At 43.9% G+C, this 17,677-nt stretch overlaps 1 protein-coding gene across 6 annotated transcripts in view; it reads left to right on the top strand.

Annotated features, from left to right (window-relative positions):
• TBC1D30 (TBC1 domain family member 30) overlaps positions 1-17,677 on the top strand; it is a 57,745-nt gene that overhangs the window by 18,364 nt on the left and 21,704 nt on the right. For 3 of the 6 annotated variants that reach the window (XM_030002862.2, XM_030002858.2, XM_030002859.2), the window contains exons 3-5: positions 13,714-13,775; positions 14,172-14,237; positions 17,447-17,572. In XM_030002862.2, coding sequence (XP_029858722.1) covers positions 17,507-17,572 — 66 coding nt within the window. In that variant the 5' untranslated portion in view covers positions 13,714-13,775; positions 14,172-14,237; positions 17,447-17,506. Of the gene's footprint in view, positions 1-7,477; positions 7,871-7,979; positions 8,039-13,713; positions 13,776-14,171; positions 14,238-17,446; positions 17,573-17,677 lie in introns of those variants that run through there. The other 3 variants (XM_030002860.2, XM_030002861.2, XM_030002863.2) reach the window with 3 other exon arrangements.

Here is a 17,677-nt window from a genome sequence, read left to right as displayed (position 1 = left end):
ACAACACAGATCACTGTGGTCCTCAAATGGCAATTATAGCTTTGGAGTTTATTTATACAGTTGAACCAAGTTAGATAATCCCCCCCCCCCGCCCTGCACCCCCATTTCACAACATGAGAAGATCCATCCACATACTTACCTATCATTTTTCTCTGATTAAGAGCTTGTTGGAAGCATTTGGGACAGAGAAAGCTTCTGCAAACTTTTTTTTTTTTTTTTTTTGCTAGGTGTACTTTTATACTTTTGGAAGACAACATATATATGTACAAAGAATTAAATGTAGCAGTGGGTTTAAGCTTGTGATTAACACACCTACGTTTTAGTGTTTGTGCATAGGTGTTCACATGAGTGCTAGGTACCTATGCTTCCCTTATGGTCATTGTAGATCTAGTAAATGTCTTGCTCTCATAGCTTTAATATCCAAAGCTCTTCACAACCTACTCTGCTCTGTTGTCATATCCTTGTCATTTCTTACTCAGTATTCAAGGTTAGCTCATGCCTCCTACCTCCATCCCACACTTACTTTAAAACAAGCACCTTCTCAATTTCTCCCCATGTTGGTATTTCCTTGTACATGTTTAGCCATGTTGAACTTGAGTTGGTGATTAAAACCTAATCCTTCACCCCTTTCATTGACCTTATGCCTTCATGTGTGTCCCTTGGTACTCATCTTTGCTATGAAGTCTACAGAAACACAATAGCAGGTCTTATATTAAGACTACTGTACACCATGTTTTCCAATGTCATCTCACTGTCTCCCTGTGCTCATCTGTGTGCTAATGCATTTTCTTTTCTCTTATTTCTTTCTTTTAAAGCAGGCAGTCTGGTTTTTGCTGTGCTTGTACAGCATCTACTGCAATAATGCTGCAGCCCAGAATTAGGATTTATGGGCACTGCAGTGAATACAGATAGCTTTAATAGAATCAGGCGTACTCAGTTGTGCAAGTTTGTTGTCCTCTATTACTGGCATAATAAGGGGAACTAACTTACTTCTGTCTTGTGATCAAGCAATACTATATTTAAGCCCCTTCTTGTTTCCCGCATGAATAGTTCAGAGTTAAATCTCTGCGTTGCCCTTTCAGTGCAGAACCCTATGTTAAGATAAAGGTTTCCACATTGCATCTGGTTTGTAATGTCAGGGTAGATTTTTTTTTTTTTTTTTTTTTCTTCTTCTGAAATATTTGAGGTGCCTCTGATCTGTGGTGCATGATGTTTAAAAAACTTGAATTGGTTTCTACTTTTCAGGAATTCTTTCCATTCTCTCCTGTTAAGCTCTGGGAATGGTCAATTCCCAGTGATGGGCCTGGAGTGAAATAGGCCACCCTTTGTACCCAGTGGGCTCATTGGCACTGGTTGCTGGCACTTGCGTGCTCAGGGTTGCTGAATTATCAGAAAATTTATTTCTTCTATCCTCAAAACCAGTTTGACCTAGAAACTCCAGATGTTGCAGAATACTGGCTTTTTAATAGTGTGATGGTGAGAGTTGGTGACACAGGAGAGTTAATAATTTGTGATGTAAAGCATTTGAATATTAACGTATTTGTAGCTTTCAATGTGATGGTGTTGTAGAGACAGGTTTAAGAAAATCTTGTAGCTTACTGCTGAGTGGTTCCTAAAGAACTTGGGAAAATAGGGGCTTCACGCTCTACTGGATTGAGCGTAGGTCTGGGAGACGGGTACATGTGGTTCTGCTGTTGCTGGCCTTAGCCCTGGTACTGTACAGATGTCAAGTCTTTGCACCTCCCTCATTCATGGAAATAGCTATGTATTTACAAATGGAGAGAGGTTATAGGCAGGTTCAAGGGGGTTACAGGCACGTCTGTACTTCTGTTCTAGCAATGTGTGATGCTTTTGAGGGCTTTCATGTTCTTACCTATGTGATCTGACTGAATAAGCATCTCGTGCCACTCTAAGAACAACCTACGAATTGAGGGACTGCAGTCGGCCTTACCTGCACTGATCTAGTGCCTACAAATGTGGTGCCCCCCTAGATGGGGAAACTGGTCATCACAGCTCCACTCCATTGTGCTGTAAACTGCTAGAAACTGGTTTCACAACTGATTTACAGATGCCTTCATTACAGATGTAGGACATTTCAAGTGCTTTCACTGATGGTACGCTTCTCAGAGTGTATGGTATCTGCCAAATATTTCAAGAAGCAATATGATTATGAATATTATTCAACTTGTAAATACATTTACTAGGTGTAACTGTCCATCACTCCGAAAAGATAAATTACAAGACACATTGGTGGGCAGGTGATGTCGGGGTCAAGGAGACCTGGCTCTGTTGAAGGGACCTTCTCTTTTCTCATCAATCCTGTCCTAGTTTATGCACATGTGTAGTACAGAAAGCAGGAATGGATAATGTATGGGAGGGAAGGGGGAGAATGAAAAAAAAAAAACAAAACTAAAGATCATAATGAAGAATCTTGAGTCTGAAGTTCTCTCTTGTCTGAATCCTGATTGTGATAAGCAAAAGGATCATGTAGTATATATACAGTTGTGAGCTTCTTACAGGAGTAATAGTCTTGTAGATTAATTTCCTGTTGAAAGATATACGCTACACTAAGTAGTGCTATTTTAATGATGTTCTCGAGATCAGTCCTCAACAGATATGGCTAAACAATGTGCAGGCAATATTCTCTTTCAGACATCTTAGCTATAAACAAAGCCCCATGGCCAGAGAGCGCTCTCTAGTAAGAGAATTCCCCAGATCCTCTGTCTTAAGCCCTCCAAGAACAAGTGGGCTGTTTTAGGGCTTCCTTCAAGAGAAGGCTCTGTTGAAGAGTACTTACTGTGTTGTCAGTTTTTGAAGGGGGAAATAAGTAAGAAGGCTATGTGCCTGAAGTCTAAAGGAAGAGGAAGCATTGGACTAGAATTGTGCTTGTTTGGATTTTCTCAGCTCTACTGCATGCTTCCTGAGAGTAATCATTTAAATCTTGGTTCTCTGTTTCTGAAAATCATAGATGTTATTTCCTGTCCACTGTGTAGTTTATATTTGTACTGAATACCTTTGTAGGCAAGGATTGGCTTTGCTCTTTTTGTCTGTGATATCTAATATAGAACACAGTGAGGTCCTGACCTCTTTTGTGACATTTGTGTGCAAAGTGATACAAATGATGACTAATGCAACGGAAAAGTTTAAAATATTCATGCTGTGTTGATGAGACTGTGGTGTGTCAACACACTGTACCATTTTCCTGAGCCCTACTTGTTGAAAGTGCATAAAATGAACCTTGTCTAGGCACAAATACAGTAGCAAAACTTCATTTCTGTATTGGTTGTGGAACCATCCCTTGTCCAGTAAAGACAATCCTGGATTACATGTCTGAGAGCGGAGACCAGGTTGGTGGCAGAACTGAATCTGTTAGTCCAAAATCATGCTTCTCCTTCTGTATAACACAGGTCTGTCCACTCTTACCCGCAGCCTCCCTCCTCGTGCTCATGCAACTGAGGATATGAGAAACAGCGCTACAGGCTCTGTGCTTGGTGGTCCACACGACAGTTACAGCTAGCTGGTAGATCAGAGCATCTGCTCGCCTGCAGCGTCTGAGGCAGCGAGTCAGTGACAGAGCCTGTAGAGCAGTACTGGCAATGCAGGAGGTGATGCTCCACTTGCAGGCTGCGGTGGGAGGAGTGCTGGGCTGTGCCGCCTTGTTCAAGGACACGCACTGTAGCATTGCTGTAGCACCTGTGCCCCCTCAGTGTCAAAGACCCAACAAGCCAGAGGCCTCTTTTCAAGCTGTCAGAGGTGGCTCCATCTTGTGCGTTGGAGAGTGTGAAACTCCAGGTAGTTCATGCTTGGTTTTAGGCTTTTAGGATCAAGCAGAAGGAAGTAACATCTTTTCTCTTTGGAAGCTCATAATGAACTAGAATGCACATCAGAACGTGCGTTGGTACAGATTTAAAATTTCTTGATTTTTCTAACTTCTGTAGAGCTGTTTGAAGCCAAGTGGTAACGGAGTTACGTTTTCTGGTTATGTTTTTTTGGCCCTTAAAGGTAGTGTATGGAACTCTGGGGCTTAGCAGACAATGGCCCTATGATGCGGTCAATACAATAGGTTTTGCCTTGTGGTTGCAATATATTTTTCCCCTCATCCTATTGATATATATTTCTTTCTGATATTTGCGGTATCAGCAGCTGGTGTAGTGATGCTGCCTAAACATAATTTCTAAAATGTTTTGGGGTGAAACATATTACAATATTATCACACAACATATTTACTACAATACATTTTTTTTTTCCATGGGTATGTGTTGCTTTAAGTATTTTTGCTAACATGCGTGTCCAGAAGCGTGGCAAACAAGCTTTCCACCCAAACTTTCACCATTTTTCTGGGATGTTGTGATGCGAATCAGAATTACAGGAGGTCTGTATACTCTTCTGTGAGATAAAGGGGAGGATGTGGAGTTTATGAAATACACTGACCCAGCTGAAGATGTCTTACCATTTTTGGCCTTTTGATTAAATTTAGTGTTCTTTGCACACATCAGAAGAGAACCAGTGAACTGTGCCTTCCAGTAATCCTGGGTTTGGGTAGTTAAAGCTCCATGCAAACAAACGTGTCCTTTTCTTTAAAAGTGAGATGGGTCTGTGGCCTCGTTTCTGCTGCTGTTCCTGTTGCTGCCCCATCTGCTTGTGCTCATTCTTCCTTTCTAGCTGCCTGTCTTTTACCTCATTGTCCCAGTGCAGACAGAAGAGAAGTGGGCTGATGAACGGGGAGGTTTAAGGTGAATGGAGTTGGTTTCTCTCTGTCAAAACCTGGTAGCGATCATATGACCGATCACCATAAGGCCGATTGTAACAATTGAGCAAATTATAGGTGTGAACTAGTATTTCTTATGAAGTATGCTCTGGCCTTAAAAAGACATGGTTAGCAGGTGGTGGTAAGACTGCAAAGAGATACCAAATGAGGAGGTAATGTTTTTCAGAAAGTGACTCTTGTGTGGGAGGGAATAAATGAACTACAGGGGGGGAAAAAGCAAAGTCTCAGGTTGATTATTTTGAAATATCTGGAGCTGAAATATCTGGGCTATCCAAAATGCCCCCACCCCAAATCCTTTCTGAGCGTGATCTGTCATGTCAGTAATTGCAGGTGAGGACTTGTGGATATGGCCAGACCTCTTTGCATTGGTGGATTGAACTATATTCATGATGGCTGGCAACATCTTTGAGTTTAAGTTTGTTGTATTTTCACCAACTTGGAACTATGGTGATTTGCGTGAAATTTCGCCATTGTTGAAGACTATTTACAGCAGTGAATATGGCAAATTTATATAAGCTGCTGACATGCAGTGTCATGTTTAGATGTCTGCAAGTCCAGGAAGTGGTACAGAACGTGTCTTGCCACAGGCAAATTAAAGGCTTTGCCTGATCAGGGGTTAAAACCCAATGCCATCCACTTTTCTAGAAGCTACGCTCTTGCCCTTAAGGTATGTATATGTATGCTTAACAGGAGGCTTATCCATGTCTCTAAAATCCATTTGTGCTAATGATCCAGTGAGTCATCAAACCTAGTCATATGGCTTGGCTGCTTCATTTTGTCTCCTGAAGTTCATTTTTGCATTTTCTTCTTAAGAATAATGTGTTAATTGGCTGGCATGCAGGAAAGCTCCTTAATGGCATGCTGGTCCTTGGAAGTAGCTGTGTCCCAAGTTGCAGAATGATTGTCCTGATTGTTTCCAGTTTTCTTACAGGATGACAAGTAGGAGAAATAGCAGTAATGAGGACACCGAATTCTCAATTTGAGAGCTGGTTATCCTCATCAGTTAAATATTGATGTCTGTCTTAGAGCTGATTTGTAATTGTTTAAAAATTGACAGTAACATATGATTATGTTCAGTTTAGTGGGATGGCTGATTCTCACTGCATGGATAATAAGTTGTTCCTGAAACTTTGGCTATAGCTCCTGAGACTTTGGGCAATGTCATGTGGTGTTGGGTTAGCCAGTCTTGAAATGATCCAAGAACGATGTGGTGCTATTTGCGTATGGTGCTCAAGGAAGAGGAGAATAATATTAGAGAGATTACATGGTTATTTCTGTATTTAAATGTTTCTGTTACAGTCCCATTGGTACAATCTGTACACCTAGGGAGATTAATTCATTTGAAATTTGATGCTTTAACCACTAAATCATCATCTCCAGCTGGCACTGAAATAAAGTGATTTGCATCATTTACATCAGCAGGGAAGTGTCACCTTTGTTAAAAAAAGAACCACCGACACACAGACTTAATTATCTATTCAGAGTGCAAGCTAGCAGCTCAAATGTAGTGACTTTTCTCTAAAACCGAACCAGACATTTAAAGAGGCATGATCAAAATCATGCTTCTCTGAAAACTCAGCAGTAACTTCTAAAGATAGCTATAACTGATATAAAAAAAAAAAAAAAAGGCTTGCTTCTGTGTTTTCTATTGTGCGTCTTTTATATAATTGGCTTTGCTGCTTATCTGTTGCCAGTTTTCTCCTATCTTTGTCACGTGGCTGAGAAAAACATCTTTTTAATAAAGGAGCAAATTGTTGTTTCAAAGCTACAGATGTTGGCAGGTAGACTTAGACTTCTGGTAGCTTGGTCTTTGATCCTGACTAATGTGGTGTGATTAATCTGCTCTCCTTCCACAGAAACGCCGAGTGGTTTAGATCATAAAAGCTATCATTATTTCAAATACTTTTCCTTCTTGTCAATCAAACCACTGGTTTGAAACTCTGTATCAAACCCTTTTAAGATGCTGTTAGGTCAAATAGCACTGGAAAATGGAGCTAATAAAATGCTGTTGAATAGTGTCTTTTCACTATTTAGTGCACGGCACATCATTAGTAGTAAGTGCAGCTGCAGTTTAGATTCATAGAAAAGGCTGTTATTTTAGGTGAGGATGTTGAAAAGTCTCTGTGCTGGAGAGTCAGAAGCACAGAAACTGTGCAGCCCACCTGTTCTTGCTGTTGCTGGGGCTGTCCTGGAGCAGCCCCTGCTGCGGGACCTGACCCCAGCCCGCCCTGGCACTGGGATGCTGTTACATCCATCACTCTCCCCGTGCTCCGTGGTCTAGTAGTGCTTGTGGGACTCCCTCCCAGGACAGCTTTTTGGAAGGGGCAGCAGAACTATCTGCACGTGTCCAGCTGTAGGCCGGAATCCCACACGAGAGGTCTCTTTGCTGGACGCTTAGCTCGCTTCATTCTCGGCAGAAATGTCAGTATTGCCCCCTGCTAACAGGCGTCGGGCGAGACGTGTCAGTACTGCGTGTGCTGTTGATGTGTGTGCAGCTCCCCTGGAGCCCTTTGTCACCGCTGAGCCCCACCACTGCCGCCTGGGCTCCCTTTATTTCTAACCGGAGCTGCTGCATCCCAGGTGGTGCTGGAGGAGGAGGAGGAGGAGGAGAGGCTGCTGGTTTATTCAGGCAGTGATGCTAGGATTGTGGGCGGGAGCAACTCTTTTTTTTTTTTTTTTTTTCCCTTTTCCTTTTCTTTCCCCCTGTTTTTTTTTTTTTTTTTTCCCCTTCCCTTTCTCCTCTCCTTGTCCTCCCTCTTCTCTCCCGCACTTCGGCTTTGCTCTCTCCGCACTGCAGATCCCCGCTGGCCAGGAGAGCCGCTGCCGCGCCGCCCGGCCGGGGTCCCCCCGCCATGCCGGCCGCCCCGCCGCCCTAGGGCGAGCTCTCGGGCACGGGCACGGGCACGGGCACGGCCGGCAGCGGGCGGCGGGCCGGGGCTGCCATGCGGCAGGACAGGCTGACGGGCTCGCTGCGGCGCGGCGGGCGATGCCTGAAGCGGCAGAGCTCGGGCGGCGGCGTGGGCACCATCCTCAGCAACGTCCTCAAGAAGCGCAGCTGCATCTCCCGGACGGCGCCGCGCCTGCTCTGCACCTTGGAGCCAGGTAACCCGCTCCCCCCCGCCCGGGCTGGGCGGCCGGCCGGCGGCTGCGATCCCGTAAGCGGCTTAGCGGGGAGCGGCCGGGGCCCGGGCCGCCGCCTCGCCTCGCCTCCCCTCCCCGCGGGGGCGGCTCGGCTCGGAGGACGCGGCCGGCGGGCGATGAGGGCCGCGGGTAGGCGCGGCGGCGAGGGGGACGGGGTGGGGGTCTGCGCCGCGGGCGGCGGCGGCGGCCGGCGGCGGCCCGAGGCAAATGGCCGCGCCTCGGCGGCCGCCGCTGCGGCGCGGGCAGCCCCGGCGGGGCCCGGCCTGCGTGAGGCGCCGCGGCCTGGGGCGCGGCGGGGGGTGAGGGAGCGCGGCGGCCGAGGCGGCGGGGGTCCGGCCCGGGCTGGGCCGGCCGCGGGGCCGGCGGGGTCGCCGCGGTCCGCGGAGCGGGCGGAGGCGGCCCGGCTCCTCAGCTCTCCCGCCTCCTCTCCCCGCGCCTCCCGCCCGGCGTCGCCGCTTCGCAGCGCCTTTGTGCCGTTCGGCCGTGCCCGGTCCCTGCCGTCCCCCTCCCCGCTGCCCCCCGCGGCGCCGCTGCTTCCCGCCAGCCTCTCCCGGGCCGCCGCGGCCCTGCGCTCCCCCCCCGGCCCGCCAGCCCTTTCCCGCTCCACCTGCTAAGTCCCGACTTGCCGGAGAGCCCTCCTCCCGGCCAGCCTTTGTCTGCCGAAGGGTGTTGTCGAACCTGGCGGCCGTGCCGTTCCGACGGGGGAAGGCGTCGGCCCTGCGGCTCTTCCTTCTGGGTCCTGCTTCAGGACCAGAACCGCTTAAGGAGCAGGTAGTCAGCCGACAACCTGGGTTTGCTCCGGTGGGGCGGGCTCTCGGCACAAGCGCTGATGGGTGATCGTTACTGAATGCTAGGTTCTAGTTGCCTGCCACCAAAATCTTGGATCCTTTGGTTTTTTTATGAAGTACTGGAAATTTAAATTCAATCGACAATGTTAGAGCTGTCACTTGCAGATAAAATGATCTTGATCTGTTGCCTAATCCTAGGCATTTACAAAACGTGCAAGCCTGAGGTCTACTGAAACGTAGAGCAATGCATAGAAATATGTTAAGACTCAGTTTCCCATTGTACTAGCTGTGTGTCCCCTGAGCACGCAATGCTGACCGCTTCTGTGTTTGAGATGATTTTCGGTAGCTGTTATTAATAAGGTCGCAGATATATTCTGGTATAGGTTTATGGGGTTGCTGTTTTCAAGGAGATTTCCTGACTCATAATTCTCACAGACTCCTGCTCCTACAGGAGTCTTCCTAATATCCCAGGTAATGATGTTACCTGGATGATGACATTCTTTTACTTGCTTTCCCACAAGGACCAGGGAAGATGGTCAGAGGCGTAACCATGAATGCCATAGTCTTAAAGCTAGAAAATCCCACTGGGTTGGGGTTTCCATATTGTTCATATGTAAGTAAATACAATAACATCATTCAGGATGCATGCTTTCATAGAGTGATGGAGACAGGGCACTTAATGAGCCCTTAAAAAATAAGCTGAATGAAGTTTCCTTCAGAATTTCTTAGTGACTGTACCAGCTGTCTGTCCGTGTTGAGAAGTTTCTGTAGACTGCAGATTTTAGATGTGCTTTGATACATCCCAGTGAGCTCTGGCTCCTGACAAAAGTGATTTCATGTGGAGATACTCAGAATGTTACTTTTATTTCTCGTTTTGCAGATGAAAACCTACATTTAGAGATAAGTTACAAGGCAAGGCTAAGAATCTTCCTGAAACAACAAGCAACAATACGGTGGTAGTTTACATTGCCACTTTTTTCCCCAAAGTGTGGACTCCCACTGCACACAAGGCTGCTTTAGGCCTTTTTCCTCATTTGTTTTCGATAAAATATTTATTGGCTTTCTATGGGAGAGGTTTCAACAGCTGCTTTTAAGTACAGCCAAGAACCTACAGCGATGTGCTTTGTAAGTTTGAAGCTATGGCTTTATAGCTCACGTACGTGCATCAGAACAGATCATCTGCCTACGCTTTTTCTGGTTTAGTACTTCTGAAAAAATCCCAGACTTTGCCCCATCCTTTTGTTTAATGTTGCTGAGAAGTGGGGATTTGATTCCTTCACCCAGGTACTTGGCTGACCGTAACGTTTTTCTCCCCTCTTGTGGCTCTTTATGTGGTCCCGTGCTACATTTTGGTCATGCAGTGGAAGACTGCTAGGGTTTGGGAGTCCTAGGGGTATGATCTTCCCTCTTACAGCCTTTTGTTGTCAGGAGTCATTGTGGATTTTACGTGGAAAAGCTAACAGGACTGGGTTTGTGGGGTTTTATCTTTCTTTTTCTTTTTTTTTTTCCTTTTTTAAATAGCTTGTCTGCACTGATTTCTGGTGACCTGGTTGCAAGGGCATTGAACAGGCCTTATTTTGGCATTCCCCTACCCTCCAGAAATTTGACTGGAGCCAAACATATGTACCTTTGTGTGTGCTTGTATTTGTGGAGCTAATAATTCATATGTGTTCCAAAAACATTCCTGCTTATATGAGTTAATATGCTTTTTAGGTATGAAGCATCAGTTGAAGGTGTATGAACTGGAGGTGATACTTAATATGTCAAATGACACTATAGCCTGGCTGGCTTGATGTAAAAGGGCTGAATTGTACTGACAGCACTTACAGTCCCTGAGAGTAGAAACTACTGCTGCGTACGTGGTACGTTTCTGCCAGGCTGTCTGTGCAGAGGAGCTGGGAAGAAAAGTTCCCCAAGGGGTCTTTTCTGCAAAGAGCGTGTGTTTACGTAATGGAGAGGAATGTGGCCCAGAGATGAAGGATTGACAAAAAGGGGAAAATCCAGTGAAAATGGGTGCAGAAGGTCTGTGGTAGGGTTGGATGGGTGTGGGGTACTGAGGGAGGAAGAAGCTATCAGGGAATCTAAGTTAGTTTGTGGGGAGAAGGCAACTGAACGCAGAATTAAAGGGAGTTGCTGGCAAGATGTAGCAGATAATGGAAGTGTAAGGGAGAAAAGACTGTATGTGGAAGAAGGCCCTGGGGAAAGGCTGGTGATAATCCAAGCAAAAGTGGACAAGATGAAAATGACAGGACTAAGTGGGGAGAAAAAAAAACCCAAAAAAACAAAGTATGTGCAGCAGTGGGAGATTTGTTAGGAAAAGGGCAACGATGGAGGTGGGAAGGTTTGGGAAACCAAGGGAGGTTGGAATAGGGGTAGACATGAATTTCCTTGAAGCTCTGAAGTCCAAGGACAAATTCGGTGAAGAGTGCAGAAACTGCATGTAGCAAGATGGTTCACGTGCCAGAAATAAGTAACAGGCAATGAGATGCTGCTCCCAGCTTCCTGGTTGCCTTCCTGCAGATGCCCTGGGAAGTTCCTGGGTGGGTATAGCCTTTCCTTGCTCTGTCTGTACTGTTTGTGTTGCAGCTTTTTTTTACTTGCTTACTTGCTGTATTTTTATTGAACAAGGTTGTAATTTTTTTTGGTTTTAGGAAATGTAAATTCTTTAAAATGGATAGGAATGAAGAACCATTTCTGTACGGTCTGTGGCTCATTCCCCATGCCTCTTCCCCTCCCCTGTCACAAAATCATGACATAATTTGATTTTGGGAATATTTCTAACTGGGAACAAATAAAAGGACACAGACTCCATGGCTTCTGCAAGAGGTTACAGTGTATGGCATGACCGAGAGGTTCCGCACCATACTGAAGAGAACATTCTGTGTAGTCTGGTGTTACCGCATGATGTTATTCTCATTTCTAGTAATTTTCACACCTGTCTTAGTTGTCTGCCATGATTTAATAAACTTTTGTAGAGGGAGGTTCAAGGGTCTCATTTCAGTCTCATTTAATCAAGAGAGACAGCTATGGGGGCCCATGTGTGAGCTTGCTGGTCATGATGTTCATGTAAATGGTAAATACATTTTGCCTTACTCTGAGGTTATATCTTATTGTGCTTGGTCTTTTGCAGGCTTGGCTGTCTCTGCGTGCGTCTTTCTTAGGAAGCTTATAAGACAAAGAGAGAAGTTGTTATGGGATCTTTAAGTCTTAGAAAACTGTGAAGTGGTTAATATTTGGCTGCTGAGTTGGAAATGAAGACATGATTATTTTGGGAGGCTATTGCTTCTTTGCTACAAGGCAGCATTAGATAACATGTCAACATCTGTTACCTTAACAAAAGGTGTTCTTGGTCATGATATCTTTTTGTATGTATTAGGGTTTTCCGGTACTTACCACTAGATTGCTTAGGAATGAGACTTGCTCTTTCGCATTAACAGCAAATGTGATACAATTTCATCTTAGTAGGTTACTGGCATTGTTACATTGCTTTGAATTGTTATGAAGAGATTTATCTGTTAGGAGTCCCTGCTGAGTGCCATGGAGTTATGGGGAAGAATACTAATAAACAGTTACTTCCAGGAATAACTGTTAATCCTTTAATGTTTTTTCAAGACATTTCTATTATGGTTCAATGCTTTTATTTTTCTAGATCTGACAAGCATGTCTTTTAAATCTGAAGCAGGGAAATGAAAGCACCAGGCCCCAGGTCTCAGTGATGCAATTCTAAAATGCTAAAATTCTAAACAATACTGGGGTTTTGTGTGAACTTTCTTTCTTTCTCTTCCCTCTCCCCCCACCAAAGGGAAAGAAAAAAAAAAACCTTTAAGGAGAAGGCTTTGTCTTTAAATATATATTTATCAGGCTGGAAGGCCTTTAAATTACTTATCACCACTTCAGTATGCAAATGCTGAAAGGCATTTTACATTCCATAAGTAGCAAACGCCACTACAGTTTGGGTTTCTGTCAGTGGCAGGCTTAGTCCTCCAAAACACTGAGTATTACTGGCCAGTTGATTAGCAAGGATTTTATATACGTAAAACCTTGCAGGATTAAAATATGTTTGTTTTTTTTATATATATATGTATGGCTATTAAAATATATAATAAAACATGTTTGGCTTGATATTCTAGAAAGACAAGAAGCTATGCATAACATAATTTTAAATATGGAGCAATACATCATATTAAATTATGGAGGAAAAAATAAAGAAGGGCTTTATTCTTTATGCCAGAAGACTCGAGGCAGGGGATGTGACGCGGTGTTCAGCACCTGAGCTCTGGACAGCGACATTTGAAGGACTAAAGACTTGTACATTCAAAATGGGGGATATAACACAAATTAAAAGTGGTATTATTCTTTGTGTTATGGCATACTCCAGTGCCACAATCAGGATCCAGTGTAGGCCAAACTTGAGATCCTAGTATTTTATGTGATACGGTATTTCATAGACTATTAGCAGGCATGCTTTATAACAAAAATGATTTGCTTGTTTGGCCAAAATAAAATCTAAGCTTAAATGAGAATACTGACCAAATGGGCTTTATGTTCTGAGGAATTATAAAAAAATTGATATTCTGAGCACTAAAATAATTCTAGCACCCCAAACTTAGAAATTAGTTTTGAGTGACTTAATGTCAAGAAGTTGAAATAGATAGAAAGAAACTGTTTGCCACTGCATATATATTTTTCTGTGGATGTATATGATAGTTTGCAGTGTACAAATATAGCTTGCAGAATAGTGAACTACATGATTTTTAGTGAAATGAGTTATGCCAAACTACATCATTAGAGTAAAGAGGGTATTACTGCATTTTAGAAACATTTTGTCCATGTGCTTCTTAACATGTGCCTCAAATCCACTGTGAACACAAGAATTCACAGAAACAAGTTGAAATGTAGTTGTTGAAAAATGTAGCTGAAATCTTGCGTTCTTATTTCAGTTGTGGGGGTTTTTTTTCCACTTCTGAGCTAAATGAAAATAATGACCATGATTATCTTTTTCCTTTTTATTTCTAGGGGTTGATACAAAATTGAAATTCACTCTTGAACCATCTTTAGGTCAAAATGGTTTTCAGCAGGTAATTTGATACATTTTTCTCTTGAGTTTATGAAGGACTGGATTCTCTTCAGTCAAGGTACTTGCCCTAGTTCAAAAGTGCACCTGTCATCATAATGTCAGCATATTGTTTGCAATTGCATCAAGAGCTGTTCCATTAGTATTTGGAAAATGCAATAGGCTTTCGTTGTTTCTTCAGAAATCTCATATGTCTTTGTGTCCTGGAATATTATATTTTTGTTCTATCATTAAGTAATTAATCTATATTTTTCCCTGTGAGTGGATTGAGTAGTTAAACTCTGAAATGTGTGCAGTAAAATGAAATTAATGTGCATCTCTGCAGTGTTGTAAATGTTGCAATACTGTTCCATTGAACTAATGGTGGATTTTATGTGTTTTTGGATGCTTTTGCTTTTAGTGGCATGATGCGCTCAAAGCAGTGGCCAGATTGCCAACAGGCATACCGAAAGAATGGCGGAGAAAGGTGGGTAGTCCTGTATGTTTGTGGGACGTATTGCCTGTGGGTTTCTCAGGAGAGGTGAATGACATCAATATGATCGGGTTTTTTTAACAAATGTTTGGAAGTTTTAAGTTTAAGTTGTCTTGGGGATTTTTCCTTGTTTACATTCTTCAGTGATAACCTCACAGGGCAGCTGGAGAGACTGAGGAGACAGGTAAAGAGGGTGTTTTCAGTAGTTAGGCTCTTTCCACTTGAGGCTTGGGTAACTTATTCTGGTGCAGATGTTATTGCTTCATTCTGTCAGTCTCGAGGAATGGCATTGGTGAAGCTTCCCCTGCAGCTGAAGGTCAACTGAAGGGAGAGCAAATCTCCAGTGTAGGCTGTCATACTTAAGAAGGTGAAGTTGATAGATGCTAGTGCTGACAAGAATGCTTATAGAAACGTCTGATGGGGGAAAGGCAGATTGCCTAAATTAGGGAAGTTCAGAGTCAGGAGTGATGTAGAATGGTAGAGTGCACCATTAGTGGGAAATGGCACTGAGTTAGTGTTGTAGGAAAGTGTCCAGTGGGATTTTGCTAAACTGACTTTATTGCTTTCTTCAATAAGGTTTGAGGTTCCCTAGCCTAAAAAAAGGCATGTCTATGCATCTTTTCTATAAAACTGAGTCACATGATCTCAGCTTTAAAAATGCAATTTTAATAAAAAGAATATTTTTCAAGCTTTATAAAATATATGTAGTTCTATATATTTTTGATGCATCAGATTAATTTCCGTTTCCTGTTTTCTTTTTGCGATCTTTTCAAACCAAACTGTTTCTCTTCACAAATTCGGGGGGAAGGAAACAGAAGACTTATAGTGGCATCGTTTTCCTCGCACCACTATGATTTTACTGTTAATCTACAACTCCAGTGAATTGTTATATCCATCTAACAGCCTTTTTTCTTTCCTGAAATGTTCTTTTCCCACACTCCAGTGCGTCTCTCAGACACTTTTCTGTGGTACATGAGTGGCAGAGGTCACAGAATCACAGAATGGTTGAGGTTAGAAGGGACCTCTGGAGGTCAGCTGGTGCAACCCCCCTGCCCAAGCAGGGCCACCTACAGCTGGTTGCACAGGACTGTGTCCAGATGGCTTTTGAATATCTCCAAGGAAGGGGATTCCACAACCTCTCTGGGCAACCTGTGCCAGTGCTTGGTCACCCTCACAGTAAAAAGTAGTTTGCCAATGTTCAGACGGAACCTCCTGTGTTTCAGTTTGTGCCCATTGTTTCTGGTCCTGTCGCTGGGTACCATCGAGAAGAGCCTGGCTCCATCCTCTTTGCACCCTCCCTTCAGGTATTTACGTAAATTGATACAATCCCTCATGAGTCTTCTCTTCTCCAGGCTGAAGAGTCCCAGCTCTTTCAGCCTTTCCTGATAGGAGAGATGCTCCGGTCCCTTATTCCTTTTAGTGGCCCCTTGCTGGACTCTCTTCAGTAGCTCTGTCTCTCTTGTACTGGGGGGCCCAGGACTGGACCCAGCACTCCAGGTGTGTCTCACCAAGGCTGAGCAGTACTCTGCCTGATGCAGCCCAGGAGGCTGTTGGCCACCTTTGCTGCAAGGGCACACTGCTGCCTTGTGCTCAACTTGGTGTCTACCAGGACCCCCAGGCTCTCTTCTGCCAAGCTGCTTTCCAGCTGGGTGGTCCCCAACATACACTGGTGCCTGGGGTTGTTCCTCCCCCAGTGCGGGACTTCGTACTTCTCCTTGTTAAACTTCATGAGGTTCTTGCCAGCCCATTTCTCTAGCCTCTCAAGGTGCCCTTGAGCTTATCAGCCACTCCTCCCAGTTTTGTATCATCAGCAGACTTGCTGAGGGTATGCTCTGCCATCATCCAGCTCGGATCTCTGTCTTATCCTTCTTGTTCTGCCCGTCTCTGTGTTTGCTCACATGTGACCACGTGATGCTAACCAAAGAAGTAGCATTAAGAAAAGGGATGAGGTCTTTTCACTGCCATTCCCTGGTTTCCCAATGATTTTAAGATTGATACCAAAATAAAGGAAGCATTTTGGCATTTTGTGTTGGTAACATGCTGGTTGCCTCCTTTACTGGCAGCAGAAGGAGCAGGGTGACATCTGCATTATTGCCGTGACATGTGACATTTGTTTTCTGGGGCTGGCAGAGAGAAAGAATCCAGTCAAACAACATCAGTAGGATGTCAGCAGTGCCGAAGGCTGCTGGGAGGCAGAACAGTGGCATTCCTCTGCATGGGTGGCTTTGCAGAAGTGTGGGAAGGAACATTTAAATGCAGAAAGCATGAGATTCTGGGAGCTGTCTATAAATTCCTTCATCATGCAACTAGCTAAGTGTTTAAATCTATGGGAAGTGTCTGAATTGCTTTTCTCACTTGAGTGAGTTAATGGCAGATATAAAACTCAACCAGTTTGCTTTCATGATTTCTTTTGGTTTCCCGAAGAAAAAGATCCTTTATTGTTACTTGTTGTCATTGTATGATCTGTCATGTGTCTTTCATGGTTCAGGAACTTTTAAAATGTTTAATAAAGGTCCAGCCTTTGTCTTAGATACACATGCATAAATCTGTTCTGGTAATTATTAGGCTTTGAAAATAGTAAAAATGTTTGTTTTCAGAGCTCCCTGTAGCACCAACAGTTAGGAAGCCCTCTTGTAAGAGTAAGTTACTCTGATCCAAGTGATACTTTCAGATCAATCCCAAATGGTTAATACTAGACACTATTTCTTCTACAAAGTTGTTCAGAAGAGGCAGACCTCTGGTAAAGAGAAGCACGACTAGATTTCTTTTGTGGGGTTTCCAGGAGGTGGATCCATGGCTGGGTTTGAGGAAAGCCTGCAGCAGTGTTACCTTTTTATAAAACTCCTTGTTGGTTATGAGGTTAGAAGGGCTGGACTGACAAGGAGGGTTCTTGTAGGAGAATGTGCTTTCATCTTGGAGGGCCCCTGTGGATTCAGTTTCTGACAATGGACTTGCATCTTTGTAAGCAGTTCACGGATCTGGACACTTAATGCTGTTTCCTTCCTTTCTGTTTTAGGGAGCAAGGTATTACTTGAATTGTGCAAAAATTGTTTTAGGTATAGTCCTCTTCTGCATATTTCAAGTCTAACAGCAGATCACATATGGGTGAAGCTGATGAGGTTCATCTAACAGTATATATTAAAACTGTTCATATTTTATCTGCGAAATAATTCATTTTGTTGTCTTGCTTTGTGTATTTCTAGGTTTGGCTGACCCTAGCTGATCAGTACTTACACAGTATAGCCATTGACTGGGATAAAACCATGCGTTTCACATTCAATGAAAGAAGTAATCCTGATGATGACTCTATGGGCATCCAGATAGTAAAGGTAGCCAGCTAATTTGTTATTTTATTTTAATTTTTTAATGAAAAGTTGAATTTTCTACCAGATGGAATTTGGATTTATTTTGTTCTCTGCAACTGCTTTGGCAAA

The sequence above is a fragment of the Aquila chrysaetos genome, chromosome 26 (genome assembly GCF_900496995.4).
Source record: "Aquila chrysaetos chrysaetos chromosome 26, bAquChr1.4, whole genome shotgun sequence".
NCBI classification, from domain to species: domain Eukaryota; kingdom Metazoa; phylum Chordata; class Aves; order Accipitriformes; family Accipitridae; genus Aquila; species Aquila chrysaetos.
This window is presented reverse-complemented; position numbering and strand designations above follow the sequence as displayed.